The sequence below is a fragment of the Sciurus carolinensis genome, chromosome 3 (genome assembly GCF_902686445.1).
Source record: "Sciurus carolinensis chromosome 3, mSciCar1.2, whole genome shotgun sequence".
In the NCBI taxonomy this organism is placed as follows: domain Eukaryota; kingdom Metazoa; phylum Chordata; class Mammalia; order Rodentia; family Sciuridae; genus Sciurus; species Sciurus carolinensis.
In genome coordinates, this window is record NC_062215.1 from 164,934,115 (window position 1) to 164,951,364 (window position 17,250).

At 47.1% G+C, this 17,250-nt stretch overlaps 1 protein-coding gene across 3 annotated transcripts; it reads right to left on the reverse strand.

Annotated features, from left to right (window-relative positions):
• Nucleotides 1-6,564: 6,564 nt before the first annotated feature.
• Nucleotides 6,565-16,732, reverse strand: Dnpep (aspartyl aminopeptidase). Of its 3 annotated transcripts, none has more exons than XM_047546995.1 (15): nt 16,609-16,732; nt 15,909-16,002; nt 15,696-15,784; nt 15,480-15,593; nt 15,097-15,222; nt 14,756-14,886; nt 14,392-14,467; nt 14,171-14,278; nt 13,440-13,517; nt 12,405-12,488; nt 11,288-11,448; nt 10,881-10,920; nt 10,672-10,773; nt 7,047-7,214; nt 6,565-6,713 (listed from the first exon to the last, which is right to left on the reverse strand). In XM_047546995.1, exons 1-15 carry the CDS (start codon nt 16,612-16,614, stop codon nt 6,663-6,665), a joined length of 1,428 nt encoding a protein of 475 aa, XP_047402951.1. In that variant the 5' UTR covers nt 16,615-16,732; the 3' UTR covers nt 6,565-6,662. The 3 variants fall into 3 exon arrangements, with proteins under 3 accessions (XP_047402951.1, XP_047402953.1, XP_047402952.1); XM_047546997.1 differs by lacking the exon at nt 16,609-16,732 and adding an exon at nt 16,418-16,528; XM_047546996.1 differs by lacking the exon at nt 16,609-16,732 and adding an exon at nt 16,103-16,279.
• Between the last annotated feature and the right edge of the window lie 518 nt (nt 16,733-17,250).

The window sequence follows — 17,250 nt, forward strand, 5'->3', positions numbered from 1 at the left end:
CATTTCAGTACTCATGTCTTTTTGTTCTTCTATCATAGAAGCACCCACCCCCAGATGACTTTACAACCTGCTCTTCCCCAACCAGACTTCTACCTTGGACCCCTCGATTGACCCGATTTTTAAAAAAGGAACTCCAAACTGCTTTACCCCTCGCTGCCCCCTTTCAGCTTCGAAGCAGCCAGAACGACCGACGCCCCCTTTTCCTTAAAGCAGTTAGGAGTTCCTATAGCTAAAGGGGGGAATGAAGCCAGAATTAAGGACAGGTAGTTAGTGTAGAAATAGAAAATCGGGTCAATTCAAGGAAATGAAGCCATGAAGCCATCTGCCTTTGGAAGTTGGAGACTGCCCCCGGAAGAATGGAATATCAAAGATCTCCGGAGCCCATTGATTACCAAATTTACCTGCCTTTATCAAGGACTCCTTTAACAAGGAGCTGCTAATTAATGCCCCCTGGCCCTTACCCGCCTGAATCACCTTGGCCCTCCCCCTGCCCTTGGCTTCTCACTTATGCAAAACCGGGCCTAGTCACGAAGGCAGGAAGGAGAGATAAGGGGGGAAAGAACTGGAGAACAAAAGAGACTTTAACCTATAAAAGATGCAGGGTGTGCTCACTTCTTGGGACTTTAGAACATCAGCCATGGCCCCCTTCTCCCTGCCGGGAGAAGTCTGTATTATTCCCTTTAAATAAACCTGCTTAATATGCTTGCCTTGGCGTGCTTCTCTAGTGCTTAATCTTCAACATTAGAAGAAGCAGAACTCGTCACCGGTAAACGGCGGTATCACCCCCAGAGGATAAGAGCAGTTGCCCATGTTCCAATCTTTCTGTACATCCTCCAAAAATCATTTTAGGTCACTAAAGGCAGAAAGAAGAGGAAAAGTACTCACGACCCAGGCGTACATCGTAAACTCTAATGATAAAATTCTGCAACCTGATCTCTGCTACCCCAAAGTCTTATCACCATTAACACTATCCATCTGAATTCCCTAGCAACAGTCCCTATCCAAAATAGATAAATAAAACGTGTTATATATACACAATGGAGTTTTACTCAGTCATAAAGGAGAATGGAATTATGTCATTTGCTGATAAATTGTTTTGGAACTGGGGAACATCATGCTAAGTGAATATAGCCAGACTCAGAAAGTCAAAGATTGAATGTTTTCTCTTATACGTAGAAGTTAGAGAGAAATAAGGAATTGAAAAAAAGGGAATCTCATGAAAACAGAAAGTAGTACAGGAAGAAGATCAAAGAGGAGGGAGGAGGAAAGGGAAAGCGGAGGAACTGCAGAATGAAATTCACCGAATTATGTTATGTATGCTTATGAATATAACAAAATGAATTTCGTTTTATGTACAACTTTAATGCACCAATTAAAAATAAATAAACAAGTAGAAGGAAATCAATAGAGGAAGGAAATCCGGGGGAGGGAAGTGGGAAGGGAAAGGAGAAGTACTGGGGATTGAAAAGGAGCTATTTATGTTAGCTGCATTTAGGAATATGTCAAAGTGAATCCCACTATTATGTATAACTATGATGCACTAATAATCACATAAAAACAAATAAATAAAAAAATTTAAAACTGTTAGCATAATTCTCCATGTTAATAAGTTAAGGAAAATAATCACAAAAAGCACATAGTGCACAATTCTGTGCATATAAAATTCTAGAAAATACCCACTAGTCTATAGTGATAGAAAGCAAGTCAATGGTTGCTTAGAGGATAGGGGAAGAGAGAGAGGTTAATTAATTATAAATGGGTACAAGGAAACTTTTGGGGGTGATGGGAAGATTATGTATCTTGAATATGTGGTGATTTCCAAGGTGTATATATTTGTCAAAATTCATAGAATTGTACACTTTAAATGGGTATAATTTATTGTGTGCAAATTATACCTCAATGAAATTTATAAATGTCTTAAAAAAACAGTAACCACTACTGGGAGACAATGCTTGCTATTTATATGCTTAACAAAGGACTTGTATCCTGAATACACAGGTACATACATATTCTTTCAAAATACAAGTCTTTTGTATGTGTATATTCAGCATAAAAATCTATAAGAACAGGATGAACAATCCTATAAAAATAGGCAACATGTTTGAATGGCAGCTTCACATACAAGAACATCCAAAGGGCTCAACATTACTCATCAAGAAAATGCCTTTTGGACTGGGGATGTAGTTCAGTGGTAAAGTGCATGCCTAGCTTGCCTGAGACCCCAGGTTCCATTCCCAGCAATATACATACACACATGCACATGCACACACATACCCCTATTAAAAACCAAAATGAATTACTCCTATGAACCCAACAGAATGGCTAAATTTTTTTTAAATGACAATACAAAGTGTTTGTAAGGATGTAAACTAATTGGAACTCTGATGTTTTTGCTGGGTGCATGAAATGGCATAGTCACTTTGTAAAACTGTGTAGTAGTTGGAAAGATAAACACACATCTACCCTATGATCTGGTGATTTCACTTCTAGATACATATCTAAGAGTAATAAAAAAATTTCCCATAAATATCTTTATAAGAATGTTTATAGGGGGGCTGGGGATATAGCTCAGTTGGTAGAGTGCTTGCCTCATAAGGCCATGGGTTCAATCCCTAGCACCGCCAAAAAAAAAAAAAAAAAAGAATGTTTATAGGTGCTTTATTCATAATATCCAGGCATTAGAAACAACTCAAATCCTATCAGTAAAGAGAATGGCTAAACAAATTGTGGTATATTCGCAGGAGGAAATCCAGTAATAAAAAGAGAAAAAAATATTTCCACATGCAACAGTATGGAGATATTTCCAAAGCAGTAGGTTGATAAAAAGTAGATTAAAAGCTGATAGGTTTGCTATATGAAATTCATGACATTCAGAAACTTATCAATCAAATCTATAATAACGTTTGTCAACCTTTTTGGTTTGGGTGTATCTCTTATAAACAGATGTAATTTTTTAAATATTCAGTTTGACATTTGTATTTTAACTGAAATATTTAGTTCACCTATTTTTTTAACTGGGTATTGAATCCAGGGACACCTTTCCTACTGAGCAATATTCCCAATACTTTTTATTTTTTATTTTTGAGACAGGGTTTCACTAAATTGCCAAGCCTTGAACTTTCAATTCTCCTACCTCATCTGCCAAAGTTGCTGGAATTACAGGGATGGGTCACCTGTGTCTGGCCTACCTATTCTTTTTTTAAATAGCAGCTTTATGGATAAATAATTAGTCCACCTTAATGTATAACTAGATATATTTGGGTCTCAGTTGATCATTTTATTAAGTGTTTTCTCTTGCTTAACCCATTTTTTCTCATTTCTTCTCTTTTCTGCTTTGAATTTGTAAAAAATGTTCAACCATAGAAAAAAATTTGAAAGAGTAAAATGAACACCCATAGTGTCTCCACCCAGAGTCAGTACTTTTCAACTTGAGTCAATAAATTTTACTTTATTTATATTGCACACACATATACGTGCTTATGGTTTTGCTGAACCATTCGAAGTTGCAGAATGGACTGATTATTTTTTATTATTCCATTTTTGCACTCGATTAATTTGAAGGAGTATTAGTTTCTTAGGCTGCTAGACTAAGTACTAGGAAAATGGGCGCTTAAAACAACTGAAATTTATTGTCTCACAGTGATGGGGGTTAGAAGTAGAAAATCAAAATGTCAGAGGGCCAGGCTCCCTCTGAACTTGGGAGCACACGCTCCCTTGCCTCTGCTTCTGAGGGCGATGGGTCACCAGTAATCTTTGGCATTGCTTAGTTTGAACTGCATCACGCCACTCCCGTTTTTACATGGCATTATCCACGTGTCCTCACATCTTCCCTCTATGCATGTCTGTATCCAAATTTCTCCTTTTCATAAGGACACATTCATATTGGATTAGGGCCCACCCCGATGATGCTATCTGAACTTGATCATTTGCAAAGAACTTGTTTCCAAATAAGGTTGGCATTGACACATACTAGGATTTCAACATCTTTGGTCGACGGGACACAATTTAAACAATAACAGAAGCTATATAGTTTTTAAAATTATTTTAGAGACTTTCCTAGCAATTGTGATATATATCCTTAACTTACCTAAGCACAAGGTGGACTGATTTCTTCACGTGGAGGGTCAAAAACCTTCTGACCTTTAGGATATCCTTTAGTGTCTGCTGGTTGAAAATATTCTTTTTTATTTAAATAAAAATTGTTTCATCATTATTTATTAAGGATAATTCAATTGAGGATGGAATGTGCCCAGGTCTCCGCAAATATTATTGCTGGATGGAAGAGAAAACTTATTATGCGGAGATAGATATGCATGTCTGCCTGAGGTTATCCAATCTAACCAAACTAGGTATGAATGAATACGACGGGTCCAAAGTAGGGTTTAGCTGTCCTTGGAAGTAGCTGGGGGGATGGAAAAGGCAAGCATGGTGGGTCCCTGAGCCTGTTTTACAAATGTCAACATCTTGGAATTCCTTAAGTAGGTTGAATATGCTATGGCCAAATCCTAACCTCAAAAAAAATCTGTGAGAATCCCAAAAGCTCAGTATGAAGGTGCATCGAGAAGTGTAAAGCCCCTTGTAAATGGGAAATTCAGGCCTGGGGGCTGAGCCTAATTGTTGGGGCTGACTCTTCATTCCAGGATTCCAAGTTCTCAGGGAAAATTACAATAGTTATCAATATTTTAAATATGCATACCTTGATTCCTTAAGTCCCTTTTATCTCAAGGGGAAAAAGAAAGCTAAGTGTACAATAATCATCCCAGGATTGTTTAGAATTATCAACAAATGAAGAAAAAAATGTCCATTAAGGAACTGAAGAAATAACAGCACATCTGTACAAAACAATATGGAGCAGCAATTACAAGGGTATTGATTTAATATAAAAATTTTATTTCATATATTTGAACACATTCTACTGTACAAAAGAAAATCACTACAAAACAGTAAGGCCCCTTTGTCACTCCCAACGCAGAAAATCATCCTGAAGTTTCTTGTGCATTTTCTCAGGCTTTTTTCCTATATATCTACATGTATATTTGCATATTTCCAAAGTACGTTTTGTGGGTCAGTGGGTTTTGCACAAATCACAACATGCTCTACGGATAGTTCTGCAATCACCTTTTCTACTCAGCAATGTGACTGTGATCTCTTCAAGTTAAGCACGTCTCAACAGCTATACACTAATGGTGTTTCATAGCATTCGTGGAATTGGTTTTACTGAGGGAACTTTAGGTGGATTTGTTTTTTCACCATTGCTAAATTAATTCATGTTACTATGGTTTGGATCTGAAATACACCCGAAGGTTCACATGCTGAGGGCTTGCCGTCAAGGCAGCGGTGTTCAGAGGTGGGGCTTTGGGAAGTGATCGGCTCATGAGGGCACTGACCCCCCAATGGATTAGTCTATTGAGTTCACAGCTGACTATGCTGTTGGGAGGTGGGGCCCAGTTGCAGGAAGCAGGTCACTGGCAGCCTGTCTTTAAAGGCTATATTTTGTTCCAGGACCCTTCCTTGGTTTCCTCGCTGCCATGATAGATGAGCAGCCTTTAGCTCTCCTGCCACACCCTTCTCTGCCAGGGCATTCCGCCTCACCCCAGGTCCAAGACAGTGGAGCCAGCAGAGGAGAGACTGCAACTATTGAAACCATGAGCCAAGATAAATCTTTCATTTTTCTTAGGTATTCTGTCACAGTGGCAAAAAAACTAACATATATGTATTCATATGAAGATATCTCCACACCATATTATTTTAGAAAGCTTAAGTGGTCATATTTGTATAGAATTTTTTTTTTTTTTTATACCAGGGACTGAACCCAGGGTTACTTCACTACTGAGCCATATCCTCAGCTTTTTGTATTTTATTAGAGACAGGGTCTTGCTGAGTTGCTTAGGGCCTCTCTTAAGTTGCTGAGGCTGGCTTTGAACTCAAGATCTTCCTATCTCAGCCTCCTGAGCTGCTGGGATTATAGGTGTGCACCATCATGCCCAGCTATATAGAAATTTTTATAAGTAACAAAAAATCAGAAGAACACAAATTAGCACATATATTTGGGAGACAGAAGGGAGGTTGGCTTATAAGCAGACTTTGACTTAATTCTTTGATGACAGTCTCTTTTCCTGATAATAGGCTGTTAAATGATAACAGGGACTAAGAAGAGGAGGATAAACATGGACTGTGCCCTTCTCCTTGCAGTTCCTGGGAAGGGTTGGGGAGAAAGGAAAACAGCCTAGGCAGCCCAGGGCAGCTCAGAAGAGGACTAATGCTCATCAGAGACCTTAGAGGGCAGACTACTCTGGGAATGAAAGGAGAGAGCACTAAAGCCACTGCCCAGGGGAAGGGAGGGCTGGGGTGAGAGAAGTGACCCTCTGATTGTGACCCACTGGCCTTCACCCACTTCAGGCATGTGCCTAAGATAGAAAAAAGAGGTTTTTAAAGGACTGTTAGCAGATCCTGGGAGCCATGGCCTCCTCTACCTGCATCCCAGGCTCCCCCTCTGCCCGGGTCCTAGAGGTCCAAGTCAGGCTCAATCCACACCCCTACAGTCTCCGAATAACCACAACACAGTCTGAGTGAAAAATCCATTTTAATAATCCAGCTTTAACTCATCTGAGATTTTCCCTTTCTGGTACAAAGGGGTAGAAGAGAAGTCTTGCCAAGAGCCTTCAATCCACTACAAGTTTACGGCTCAGAGTGGAAAACAGCTCAAAGAAGCCCTACAAGAGGCAACATGGGATCTGAAATTAGTGAGGCACCAGATGGAGGGGCCCCACCCTCACCTCCTGACAACATGGGCCCTAGCAAGAAGCACAGAGGCCTCACCATGCTTAAAGCTGCCCCTCCTCATCCCTCAGCCCCTCTCCATCCCCTTGTGTTCTTCAGGGACTGGTCAGGGTCCTTGAGCCCTGAGAAGAACGAGGACACTATTTCCCCACATGGTAGCACCATGTCACCTATCACCTAGGCCAGCACTTAGTGCTGGTGCCCCAGCAAACCAATTCAGGTACTAGAGGAGAAAGGAGCCCAGAGACCTTGAGGGTGGGAGTCACCTTAAAGAGGGTGAGGGTCTGGAGCACTCCTGTGGTGCAGGCGGTCTCGCGGATGGAGTGCATGGCCAGCTGGGGGCTGCCTAAGTCCAGCACCCGCAGCCCCAGCCGAGAAGCCAAGATAGGGCCAATGGTGGTACCACAGGGGGAGTCATTCCGGACCATGAAGTCCTGGAGAGAGGAGGACAGGTCATGAGCCACGTGCAGTGTATGCTCACTAAGGCCAAGGAGAAAGCCACCTTATGTCGGGGTTTCGGCCGGACCCCTGGCCCTAGGTGTGGCAAGGCTAAGATGGCGCCTGGCAGTGAGCCAGAGCAGTTAACTTTTGCATAAACAACTGACATTATTTTGAGGAAGTTCCAGGGATTGGCTGAGCTCCCTGATGGACAGTGCAGGTCCACTATATGCCTGCCTTTGCTGCCTGTATATGTTAATGCTCTCCCCTCGTGCGAAAATGCTGATTGGTTACAAGTACTGTATATATTGGAGTGTAAGTTCCTCAAAGGAGGAACAAAGGAAGAACTGAGAGGATGGGGGTGCGCGCAATAAAAGGGCTGAAAAGAACCAGGTGTCGTGTCTCACTGCGGGCAGGGAGCGCGACAACCTTAGAACTTCGGGGTTCCTTGGAAGGGCCTGAGAGATGGTCCAGTTCTACCCCTTGGAGTATGAACGTTACCAGTGTGAATCACAAAGTCGGCACTGAATGGCAGACCCCAGAGGACAAGCTGTTCTGAATTGGTCCCATTCCATTTGCACTGCCACCACCCTCACTTCAGCTACCATCACCTCACCTTCCATAATCCATTCCCCACATAGCAGGCAGGGGACTTTAAAATCACCTATCCTTGTCACACGCATGCTTATCATCCCCTCCACGCACACACAAAGAAAAATCACTCCGTAGTTTTAGCATTTAAAAAATACTGCTACTGGCATTCTGAAACTATTTTATCTATGTATGTTAAAAAAGAAAAAAATAAGGAAATCATAATACAATGTTAGATACGCCAACATTTTCAGAAGGCTGGCAATGTACTCAGTAGTAGAGCTCACACCTAGTGTGCCTGAGGGCCTGGGTTGGATCCCATCACTGCAAGGGGGAAAAGACTTCTAGCCAGGCACGTCAGGTGCATGCCTGTGGTCCCAGCTACTCAGGAGGCTGAAGCAGAAGGATTGCTTGAGCCCATGAATTTGAGACCAGCCTGGGCAACATAGGGAGAACAAGTTTCAAACAAACAAAAAGGATTTTCAGTGTAAGAGAGAACAGAATTATAAATAAGCGAGGTGCTAAGCAACTCAGTGAGAGCCTATCTGTAAATAAAATACGAAATAGGGCTGGGGATGTGGCTAGGTGGTGAAGTGCCCCTGAGTTTAATCCCCAGTACAAAAATAAATAAATAAAAAATAAATTACAGTGTTAACTCATGATTTTTAAAATACATACATATTTTCTAACGATTTTCATGGATGTGATCCCCAAGAACTATCTCCTTGCTGTGTATGGTGACATATTGTCATCCCAGCGATTTGGAAGGCTGAGGCAGGAAGACTGCAAGTTCAAAGCCAGCCTCAGCAACCTAGCAAGATCTTGTCTCAAAATAAAAAATAAAAATGGACTGGAGATGTAGTTCAGTGGTAAAGCACCTTTGGGTTCAATCATTAATATAAACAACAACGACGACGAAGAAAGAAAAGAAAAAACTGTCTCCCTTCCTCCATCCAATGAACAATGAACTCTAGGTGCATGCCAGACCATGGCCTCTAATACCATCATTCACCCAAAGCTACTAAGTCTGGGGAGCTAAATGAACAAGATAAGCCTATTATTTCACATTTTGTTTTGTGTGTATGTGCTGGAGATTGAACCCAGGGCCACATGTATGCTAAGCATGTACTCTACTACTGAACTCTGAGTCTAAAATTTCTTGTGTCAAAAAGCAAGGAAACTTTCAAGAGTCATGTCAGATGTGCACAGGAGTTACACTGAAAAGGCTTCTGCTGGTCAGAGTTATGACAATTTGAGCATCAAATATAATTATAGTGGACTGGATCACAATAAATCAATGAAAATTCATGATTCTGATAGTCATAAAAGGAAAAGAAACCCTGTCACCATTATGTGTGAGGTACAATATGAAAGAGACACAGCCATGATGTCTTGATGTCATTAAGCCTTTAGATATAAATTCCAGTTTATAGGAATTCAGGGTCCAGAGGTGCAAGCAGGACAACATGAAGACAACGACGAATCCCGAAAGTGAGACACTATATGAGATGTTCAGCCTGGTTTCTTCAACAAGCCCATGTTACTTGTTTTAATGAGGGGGAGCAAGGGAGGCTGTGCTAAATCAGAAAATATTTAAGTGACATATCAGTCAGATACAATGTCTGGTCCTGAACTGGATACCAGGGTGGGCCAAAGAGTTGTAAAGAATATTATGAGGAACAAATTCGTTGAAACAAAAATTACTGAAATGGAAGGTAGAGATAATGGAGTGAAAAGAGGTAGCAACAAATATATATCCAATACAATTTAATTTTTTAAATGTATGTTAGTTTATGTATAGAAAAACAACTGGCAGAATACATACAAATCTCTGGGTATTCAATACTAGTTATTTTCTTGTTTCTATTGGTAAAGTATTTATGTCCTGTTTTTGCATAAGCTACAATGGAAAATCCCCCAGGGTCTTTGCACTGCCTTAGAATAAGGCATGCCCTTTCGTAGTTCCTGAAGCCCTGCATGACTGGTCTAGGTGGGCTTCTCCCCGCGCCGCCTGCTCTCACCCTGGCTTTCTCTCCTCTTACTAGATGAGGCTCATTTTTGTCCCCTGTGGTCTTCCAACTCCCTCTGCCTGGGATGCTCTTCCTCTAGATCTGCTCAGAGCTGCCTTTCCCAGTAGCTGGACATCACTTCCTTTAAAAGACCTTCCTGAGAATGGAACCACATGGCTCTACATGGGACAGGGTGGGAAAGAGCAGCACTGCAGCAGAAAGAGCACTGGGCTGGGAGTCAGAATGCCAGGGTCCTTCTCCTGACTCCATTGAAACTTGCTTGCTGTATTTGTCACTGGACTGCTGTGAGCTTAGTCCCTGACACAAAGATTAAAAAATATAGAAATAAATGTGCATACACACATACGCACACACGTGCATGTTCTGAGAAAAAAAGACTAGATGGGTGATTCAAGGCAAGAGGGAAATGAGTAGTTAGGGTCTCAGGCTCCCCAGCCCTGAGCATCCCAATGGGGAAGAGTAAAGGTATACAAGAGAGAAGTGGGAAATGAGGATGCTGTATGTGAAAAAGGCAGGATGAATCCACAGTGTGCCAGAAGCACACTGTACTTTTAAGCCTCAGAAAAATCTAACAAAGTAGGCATCATTATCACCCCCATTTTATAGATGTGGAAACTGAGACTAGGACAGCCTAGGAGACCAGTCCAAGTTCACACAGCTAGCAGCACAGCAAAGCCAACATTGTCAGCATCCAAAACTCCCATTCTTCCACATAGTGGGATACCCTCCACCAAAAGCCATGTACCAAGATCCCTGTTCATTGGGGGCCCAATGGTTTGTGTCCCTACTCTGTTCCCTCCATCACACGTTCCCAGGCAGGGTGTGCCCTTACCTGCAGGGGCACCCCAACACTGCTGGCCACCTCTCGGATCAGGGCCTCTGAAACTGCATTGGAGGCGTAGCGTTGCTTGCTGTTCACCTTGATCACAGGGCCCTGGGGAAGAGTCAAGGCGGAGGCAGAGATGGTGGTAGGATCAGAAGGAATGAGATGGGGCCCAGTGCCAGTCAGGGGTCCACAACTCTAAGAAGAGAGCATCTTACCTTGTGGAATAAAGGCCGGTGGTTCTCCTCATGCTTGTCCCTGTAAGAAGCAATTAAGAGCCAGATGGCACACAGCAGTGGGCCTGTCAACACCTACCACCCCTCCCGCGGCAGACTGTACTAAGAGATCACAGCACTCTTTTTGTCTCAGCTCAGTAAGATCTCAGAGTCATTCTAAACACAGCATACCATGCAGCCTCTAGCAACAGATGGAAATGAGTTTGTAATAAAGCCTATTCAACACACCTGGGTTAGGCATCACATGACTTTGACCAAGTCTTGAAGCACCTCCAGGCAGAATGAGGATGAGGAAGGGGAGGGAGAAGAGGGTATCCAGGGGCTGAGCCCGAAGGTGGGTTCTCCCTGGGCTCTGGCTGTGTAAGGACCATCAGGTACAGGAGACTCACATGTAGTTGGGGTGCACAGCGTGGACCATGTCTGCACTGATCACGTAGGACTTGGGAATGGCTTCCTCAAAGGCCGTCAGGTGCTGGGGTGAGGCTGAGATCCGACGCAGCACTAGTTCTGTCAGCAGAGACTGGGCTCCCTGGGCACTCTCTGAGCCTACCTGGAGACACAGGGTGGGGCTCTGGACACGGCCTGAGCCAGGTGGCCAGGTGGCCAGCATAAGTCCAGCGTCCACATTGGTCTAGGACCTCTTGAGTCACCAGGTGAGATGAGGGTGTGCTTAGCAACATCCCCAACTGTGGGTCATTACTGAACTCCTGACAATGGGCTGGGGTCAAACTAATTTCCAGTCATTTCTAGGATAGAAATTGATGGGTTCTCTGTACTGACCTCTCCTCTCTCCCCCAACACCTCTGGGGCTCAGCAGAGGCACCCCAGCATACTGCAAGTGACAGAGACTGCCGTCTATAATTTTATTTTATAACAGAACACCCAAGTTGTAACTAACACCTAACTACCCAGTTACAGATGACCTTCCCAGCCTTCCTTCCAGCTAAATATGGCCACACTAGTTCCATACACATAAACAGTGATGAATGCCCACCTTGGAGGGCACAGGCATCCACTCCTCCTCTGCCCCTTCCTCCTTCCCTGCTAACTTAATGTCTGTGTGTTTAACTTAAACACACAGAAGCCAGGTGTTCAGGATGGCAGAGACCTGAAGTGCTAACACTGACCTGGGCAGTTACGTAAGGGAGAATTATCTCCCTGTCAAGTTCTATTACAGCATCTCTGATTGAGCCTAACACACACAGGCATCAAAGGACCTATTAATTACTGAATCCTTGGGCTGCAAGGATGAATAGGGCAGAATAAGCCCAGCTGAGGAATGAGCTTGCCAAATGGCACAGAGAGATGTGGGAGATGGGGTCACATTGGAAGAAGCAGATGTCTGCTGAGCCAGTAGGGGATACCAAGTGCTAAGGAATCACAGGCAACCTTGCCCCCAACTTCTGAGGTCTCTAGAATAGCTCTGGCTCAGGGTAGGCAGGTGTATGGCACAAGGTGACTGCTAAAGACTCCACGGAGGGGCCCTTTCCCAAGCTCTGCACACACCTCTTCATTGTCATAGAGCGTGATCATGCGCACGTGGGGTTCCATGGCCAGGGAGGAAGGGGCTGCACAGGAATCAATCAAGGCCTGGATGGGCAAAAAAACAAGTGCACCATTCTTGCGACTCCTTCCACAACTTAGCCCACAGCATTTTGGGGGCCATACTCCCTTGTGTCCATGTTCCCTCTCAGGGAAATGGGTCGGGCTCCCACCGGCCTCCTCTCCGAGGGCCTATCAGAGGGAGTGGTGGCAAACTTTCCAACCAGGATGGAGAAATCATCATCGGGGTGCTCCCACACCTTCCCCCACAAAAGGCAAGAAGAGGATGTGGAAGGTGGAGAGGAGGAGCTAAGAATCATGGTAAATCAAAACACGTGGAAATCATGTAAATTGCTTGGCCTCAGTTGACAGACTAAAGTCCAGAGAGGTGACCATGATCCCAGCTGGCTGGCTGCAGAAGCAGATGCAGGCCCCAGGTCTGGCTCCGGTCTCCAGTTACAGGATGGGCAGGGAAAGAAGGACTAAATAGGGCAGAGGGAGGAGTGAGAACAAGAGGAAAGAAAGAGGCCTGAATGGAATGGAAAGAAGACAGGTAACACGAAGTTGACCAGTAGGAGGAGAGACTGCCGCCCTGAGGTCCTAAGTAAAGAGGAGAAGGCTGAGCAGGCTGAAGCCAGCAACAGGGCTGAGGAAGTGGAGGGAGATGGCTGACACCGCCTGGCACAGAGGTAAGGCCTTTCTCTTGAGAACAGTTATTAACTTGAAGAAAAGCAGCATAAACCGAGTTGGGAAAGATACCATGGTACCCTGAATAGATATTTATGTAGCTCCTCTTACCTCAGTCCCTGGCCCCAGGCCAATGCAAGGACAGAGGCCATGGGTAGTGCGACCAGGGGTGCAGCATTTGGGCCCCTCCTTGTGGTCTACCTCAGCAGACTGAGGCACAGTCAGGGCCCTCTCTCACTACCTGTTGGAGCGCAAGACCAACCCCACCAACTCTCCTGGAGAGTGAGTGTCTGGGATGCCCCAGCTCCTCACCTGCAGGGCACAGAAGCAGCTGTGCAGATTGTCCAGCCGAGGGGCAAAGATGAACTCATCATAGGCTCCACCCAGGACCTAGACAGACAGGACAGGCAGCTGACCTCAGTCTTCACCCTGACTCCCGAGCTTCTGCTCTTGAGGGCCTGAGCTCAGCCAGCCTTCTCAGATTCTTGTGCAACTACTCCCTGACCCTTGCTTAGGGAGGTCTGTACTGCCTGACCTCTTCCAGTAGGACAAGGAAAAACTGGTCCTCTCTTAAAAAAAAAAAAAGAAAAACAATCCAAGGAAGTAAAAAAGAGGTTCCAGCTGACAAACAAGTTCAGTACACATTCTGGCAGGACAAAATGTCCAAAGACTTAGCAATCTCCTACTGCCAGCAACTGGGAGGCAGAGAACAGGTGGCCACCTCCTCTAGGCCTCTTGCCCCTAGAGGTTCAAAGCCAGTGTGGGTCTAAGAAGACAGGATCACCTGTAGCAGAGATTCCCAGAAATCTATGAAAGTCTGATTCCCAGAGTCCCCATCCCACAGATAGCCCTAGGAGGCAAATCTGATGGGGGGAACTTGCCTATCTGAGAACCAGTGGAAGCAGAGGGGGTGGTGTCTATTGGGAAAACAGATATGAGAGTAACTGAGGAGCTGGTGGAAGGATGAGAGCTTCAGGGGACACACTAGGGCTGGCTGGAATCCTGGAGGTCCCCACCCACAAGTTCCTGTAGCTATTCCTCACCCCAGGCTGGGTGTCTGCCAGGCAGAGCTCCATCTCCAAGATGTCCTCAGGGCTTAGCCCTAGCTGGGCACAGAGCAGGGACATGAGGACTGAGTGGTGCCGCTCATCCTGCAGGACAGAAGACATTAGAAGGGTCTGTTCTTCCTCTCCTTGCCCCTTCTCAGGGGACTGATTGGTTCCCCTTCTGTGCACCCCCACCAGGAGCAAGGGAGCCCTCTTACAGTAGCACTGAGAGTCCCTGGCTCAGGAGTCCCCTTCTCCAGCTCCTCCTGTACTACTGTGGCAAGAATGGGGACTCTGTAGAGAGAGGTATGAGAGGGCAGCATGAAGAGGGCTAGAGGGCATGGCAGCGTGGAGTACCCATAAACTTGGGCATTTCCTCATGGGGAAGTGCCCTTGCCCTTCAATATCCAGCCCACTTCCCAAATGGCAGAGCTGTGAGGACCCTTGAACATCAAGGGTCCCAAGAGTGGAACTTGACTATGGCCATTAAGCATGGGTCTCCCAGGTTCCTCTGGGGTCCTCTGTTACCTGGTGCTATGCCCCATCCCTCCCTGCCACAACAGTCCCCTGCTCCAGTCTCACAAGTGTGTCTCTGTGTTAGGCCCAAAGTTCTCATTGACGTTTCGCTGCAGATGGATGGCCAGGTGTGGGATGCGAAGAATAGGCCGGTCCACGTGCACCAGCCGCTGCTCCAGCCGACCTGAGATGGGGCACTGTGGCACACAGGCCAAGTCAGCCCAGAGCGTCTACCACTCTTGGTTGGTCAAGCTTCTCACTTCACCCAGACTAACCATAGTGATCTTCTGGGTTACCCCTACCCCTCTTCCCCAGAGGGCTCTCCTCTAGTACCCGAAGGAATGCGATTTTCAGTCTTCAGGCAGCTGAAACCCAGTTCCTCCCCAGTTCCCAACTCTGGTTCCCACCTTGAAAATGACACGCCCAGCCAAGGTCAGGTCACGGTCAAACCAGGTGCTCCAGATTCCACCACCATAAGTCTCTACACCAACCTGCTGGAAGCCCACCTGGCTACGACGAGACCGGCGTTTCACCTGACCATGAAGACGGGGAGGAAGTCAGAGAAGGCTGAATGACAAGATTTGGACATGAGACAATACAGAGGAAATACAGAGAAAATATCAGCGTCAGATGAAGGGCCAAAGTGTGGAGGAAGGGCAAAACAGTTCTACATTTTCTTCTGCTCCAAGGGATAAAGCCCCCGCTTCCCAATTTGTGCCTCCTGGCTTTCTTTTGTCCCCACAGGGCTCCTGTAACCTCCCCTCACCCCAGTACACCCCTAGCTCCTTACCCGGAGGCAGGGACTGTCCGTGTGGGCCCCAATGAGGCTGAAGCCATTGCCAGGAACATACTGGCCCCCCACAGCAAAAGCAATGATGGTAGAGGAATTCCTGGTCAGGAAGTACTGGAGAAGGATGAAAAAGAGGGGTGTGAATTGCTGGCCAGAGGTCACACAGGACTTTGAGACTCAGCTAGGGATCTACCCATCAGTTCTCAACCCTAGTACCTTGCTCTCGGGCTTGATATCCCAGCTCTCTGTCTCCTTGAGTTCATGGAAGCCAGCCTGGAGGAGGCGGCTGCGGCACTCAGCCACAACTGTAGGAAAAGGACCCTCTCACGGCAATGGAAGTCGGTGGCGGGGGGGGGGGGGGGGGGGGGAGGTCGGTGACGGGGCGGGGGGGCACATCCACCCTTACTCTCCCTTGCCCCGGTTACTTACCATGGAAAGGAGAGGGACTCCGGTTCACGAACTTGAGGAGCTCCCGGGCCGCAACCTGCACCGCCTCCTTGCGGGCCTTGCCATTCATGGCCACCTAGGGGAGAGGGGCGCTCAGGGTCCTACCAGGTCTGGGGCTCCTATCTCTTACACGAGCCCGGAGGACTCCCCCCGCCATGCCCACCCCCATTAGCTACCGCTCTATGGCTCGGATCTCTGCTTCTGCCCCTCTTCCCAAGGGCAGTCCCAGATGCCGGGTTAAACCTCTCGGGGCTGAAAGAAAGCTTCGTTCTCCCGCCAAAGGACCACCACCTAGCCGCGCTCCGGGCCAGCTATTCCAGAAGGCCAGCACCCTAGTCCGAGCTTTGGCCCGGCCCCTAAGTCCCACCCCAGCTCCCCTCCTAGCCAAGAAATTCTGATTTGTAGCAGTACGCCGAGCTCCCGAGAGAGCCCCTAAATCTGAAACGGTCTGCACCAAGCGCATGACCCCAAGCCGGAACCAAATACCTCACCTCCTCCCACAACTAATTAGTCACAGGACACCCCCTCCAACTCCAGCGAGGCCCGCTGACCCGCAGCAGGGTTTCGGTTTCGCTTTAGGTCAGGCCTGCCCTCATCTCAGCGCCGCGCTAAGCTTAGGCCTTTATGGGCTCCAGGCCGGGTCTGGAATCAAAACATAAGCCGGCGGGCGGCAGCCACCTACCTGCATAGCCCCACCGTCAGGTCCGCTCACCTGGCCCCGGCCTCGGGCCGCCCCCGCCCCGCCCCTCGTCAGGCTGCGTTATCGCTCCTCCCCTCTCCCGGCCGTGCCCAGGCCCCGCCCCCACCGCGGCCTCCGCCCCGCCCCTCGTCAGGCCGCGTTATCACTCCTCCCCTCTCCTGGCCGTGCCCAGGCCCCGCCTTCACCACGGCCTCCGCCCCGCCCCTCGTCAGGCCTCGCCCAGACTCGGTCCCCGCCCTTAGTCCGGCCTCGGCTCGCACTGTGTGCTCCGCCCCTCGCAGGGCCGCTCCCTGGCCCCACCCCTGCCTCGTGGTTTGCCCCGCCTCCCAACGGACCTCGCCCTCTACCTGCCCAACGCGCCGCAGCGACCAGCCCGCCGCCGAGGCTAGTGCCCTCTGGCGCCGCGGAGGTCCTAGGACAGCCGTTAACCTGCCGGCTCTTTTCACCACCTTCCGCTGAGTGGGTGGGATACTCGCCCCCGCCAGCAATATAAAGTGCTCTCTCTCGCCACCGCCATCCTAGTGATAACAAAAGCAGCATGGCTAATGCACAGGCTCCTGATGAGCTCTAGCTTTGTGATAAAGCTTACCGTGTTATCTCGATTCATCTTCATAGCTGCCCTGT

What these genes read in the sequence shown, in the direction of transcription:
- Dnpep (XM_047546995.1), bottom strand. An exon ending in CGGACAGTCCCTGCCTCCGG is followed by an intron (nt 15,223 to 15,479) that starts GTAAGGAGCTAG and finishes CTTCATGGTCAG; the next exon opens with GTGAAACGCCGGTCTCGTCG. An exon ending in TGGCAGACACCCAGCCTGGG is followed by an intron (nt 13,518 to 14,170) that starts GTGAGGAATAGC and finishes CTGTCTGTCTAG; the next exon opens with GTCCTGGGTGGAGCCTATGA.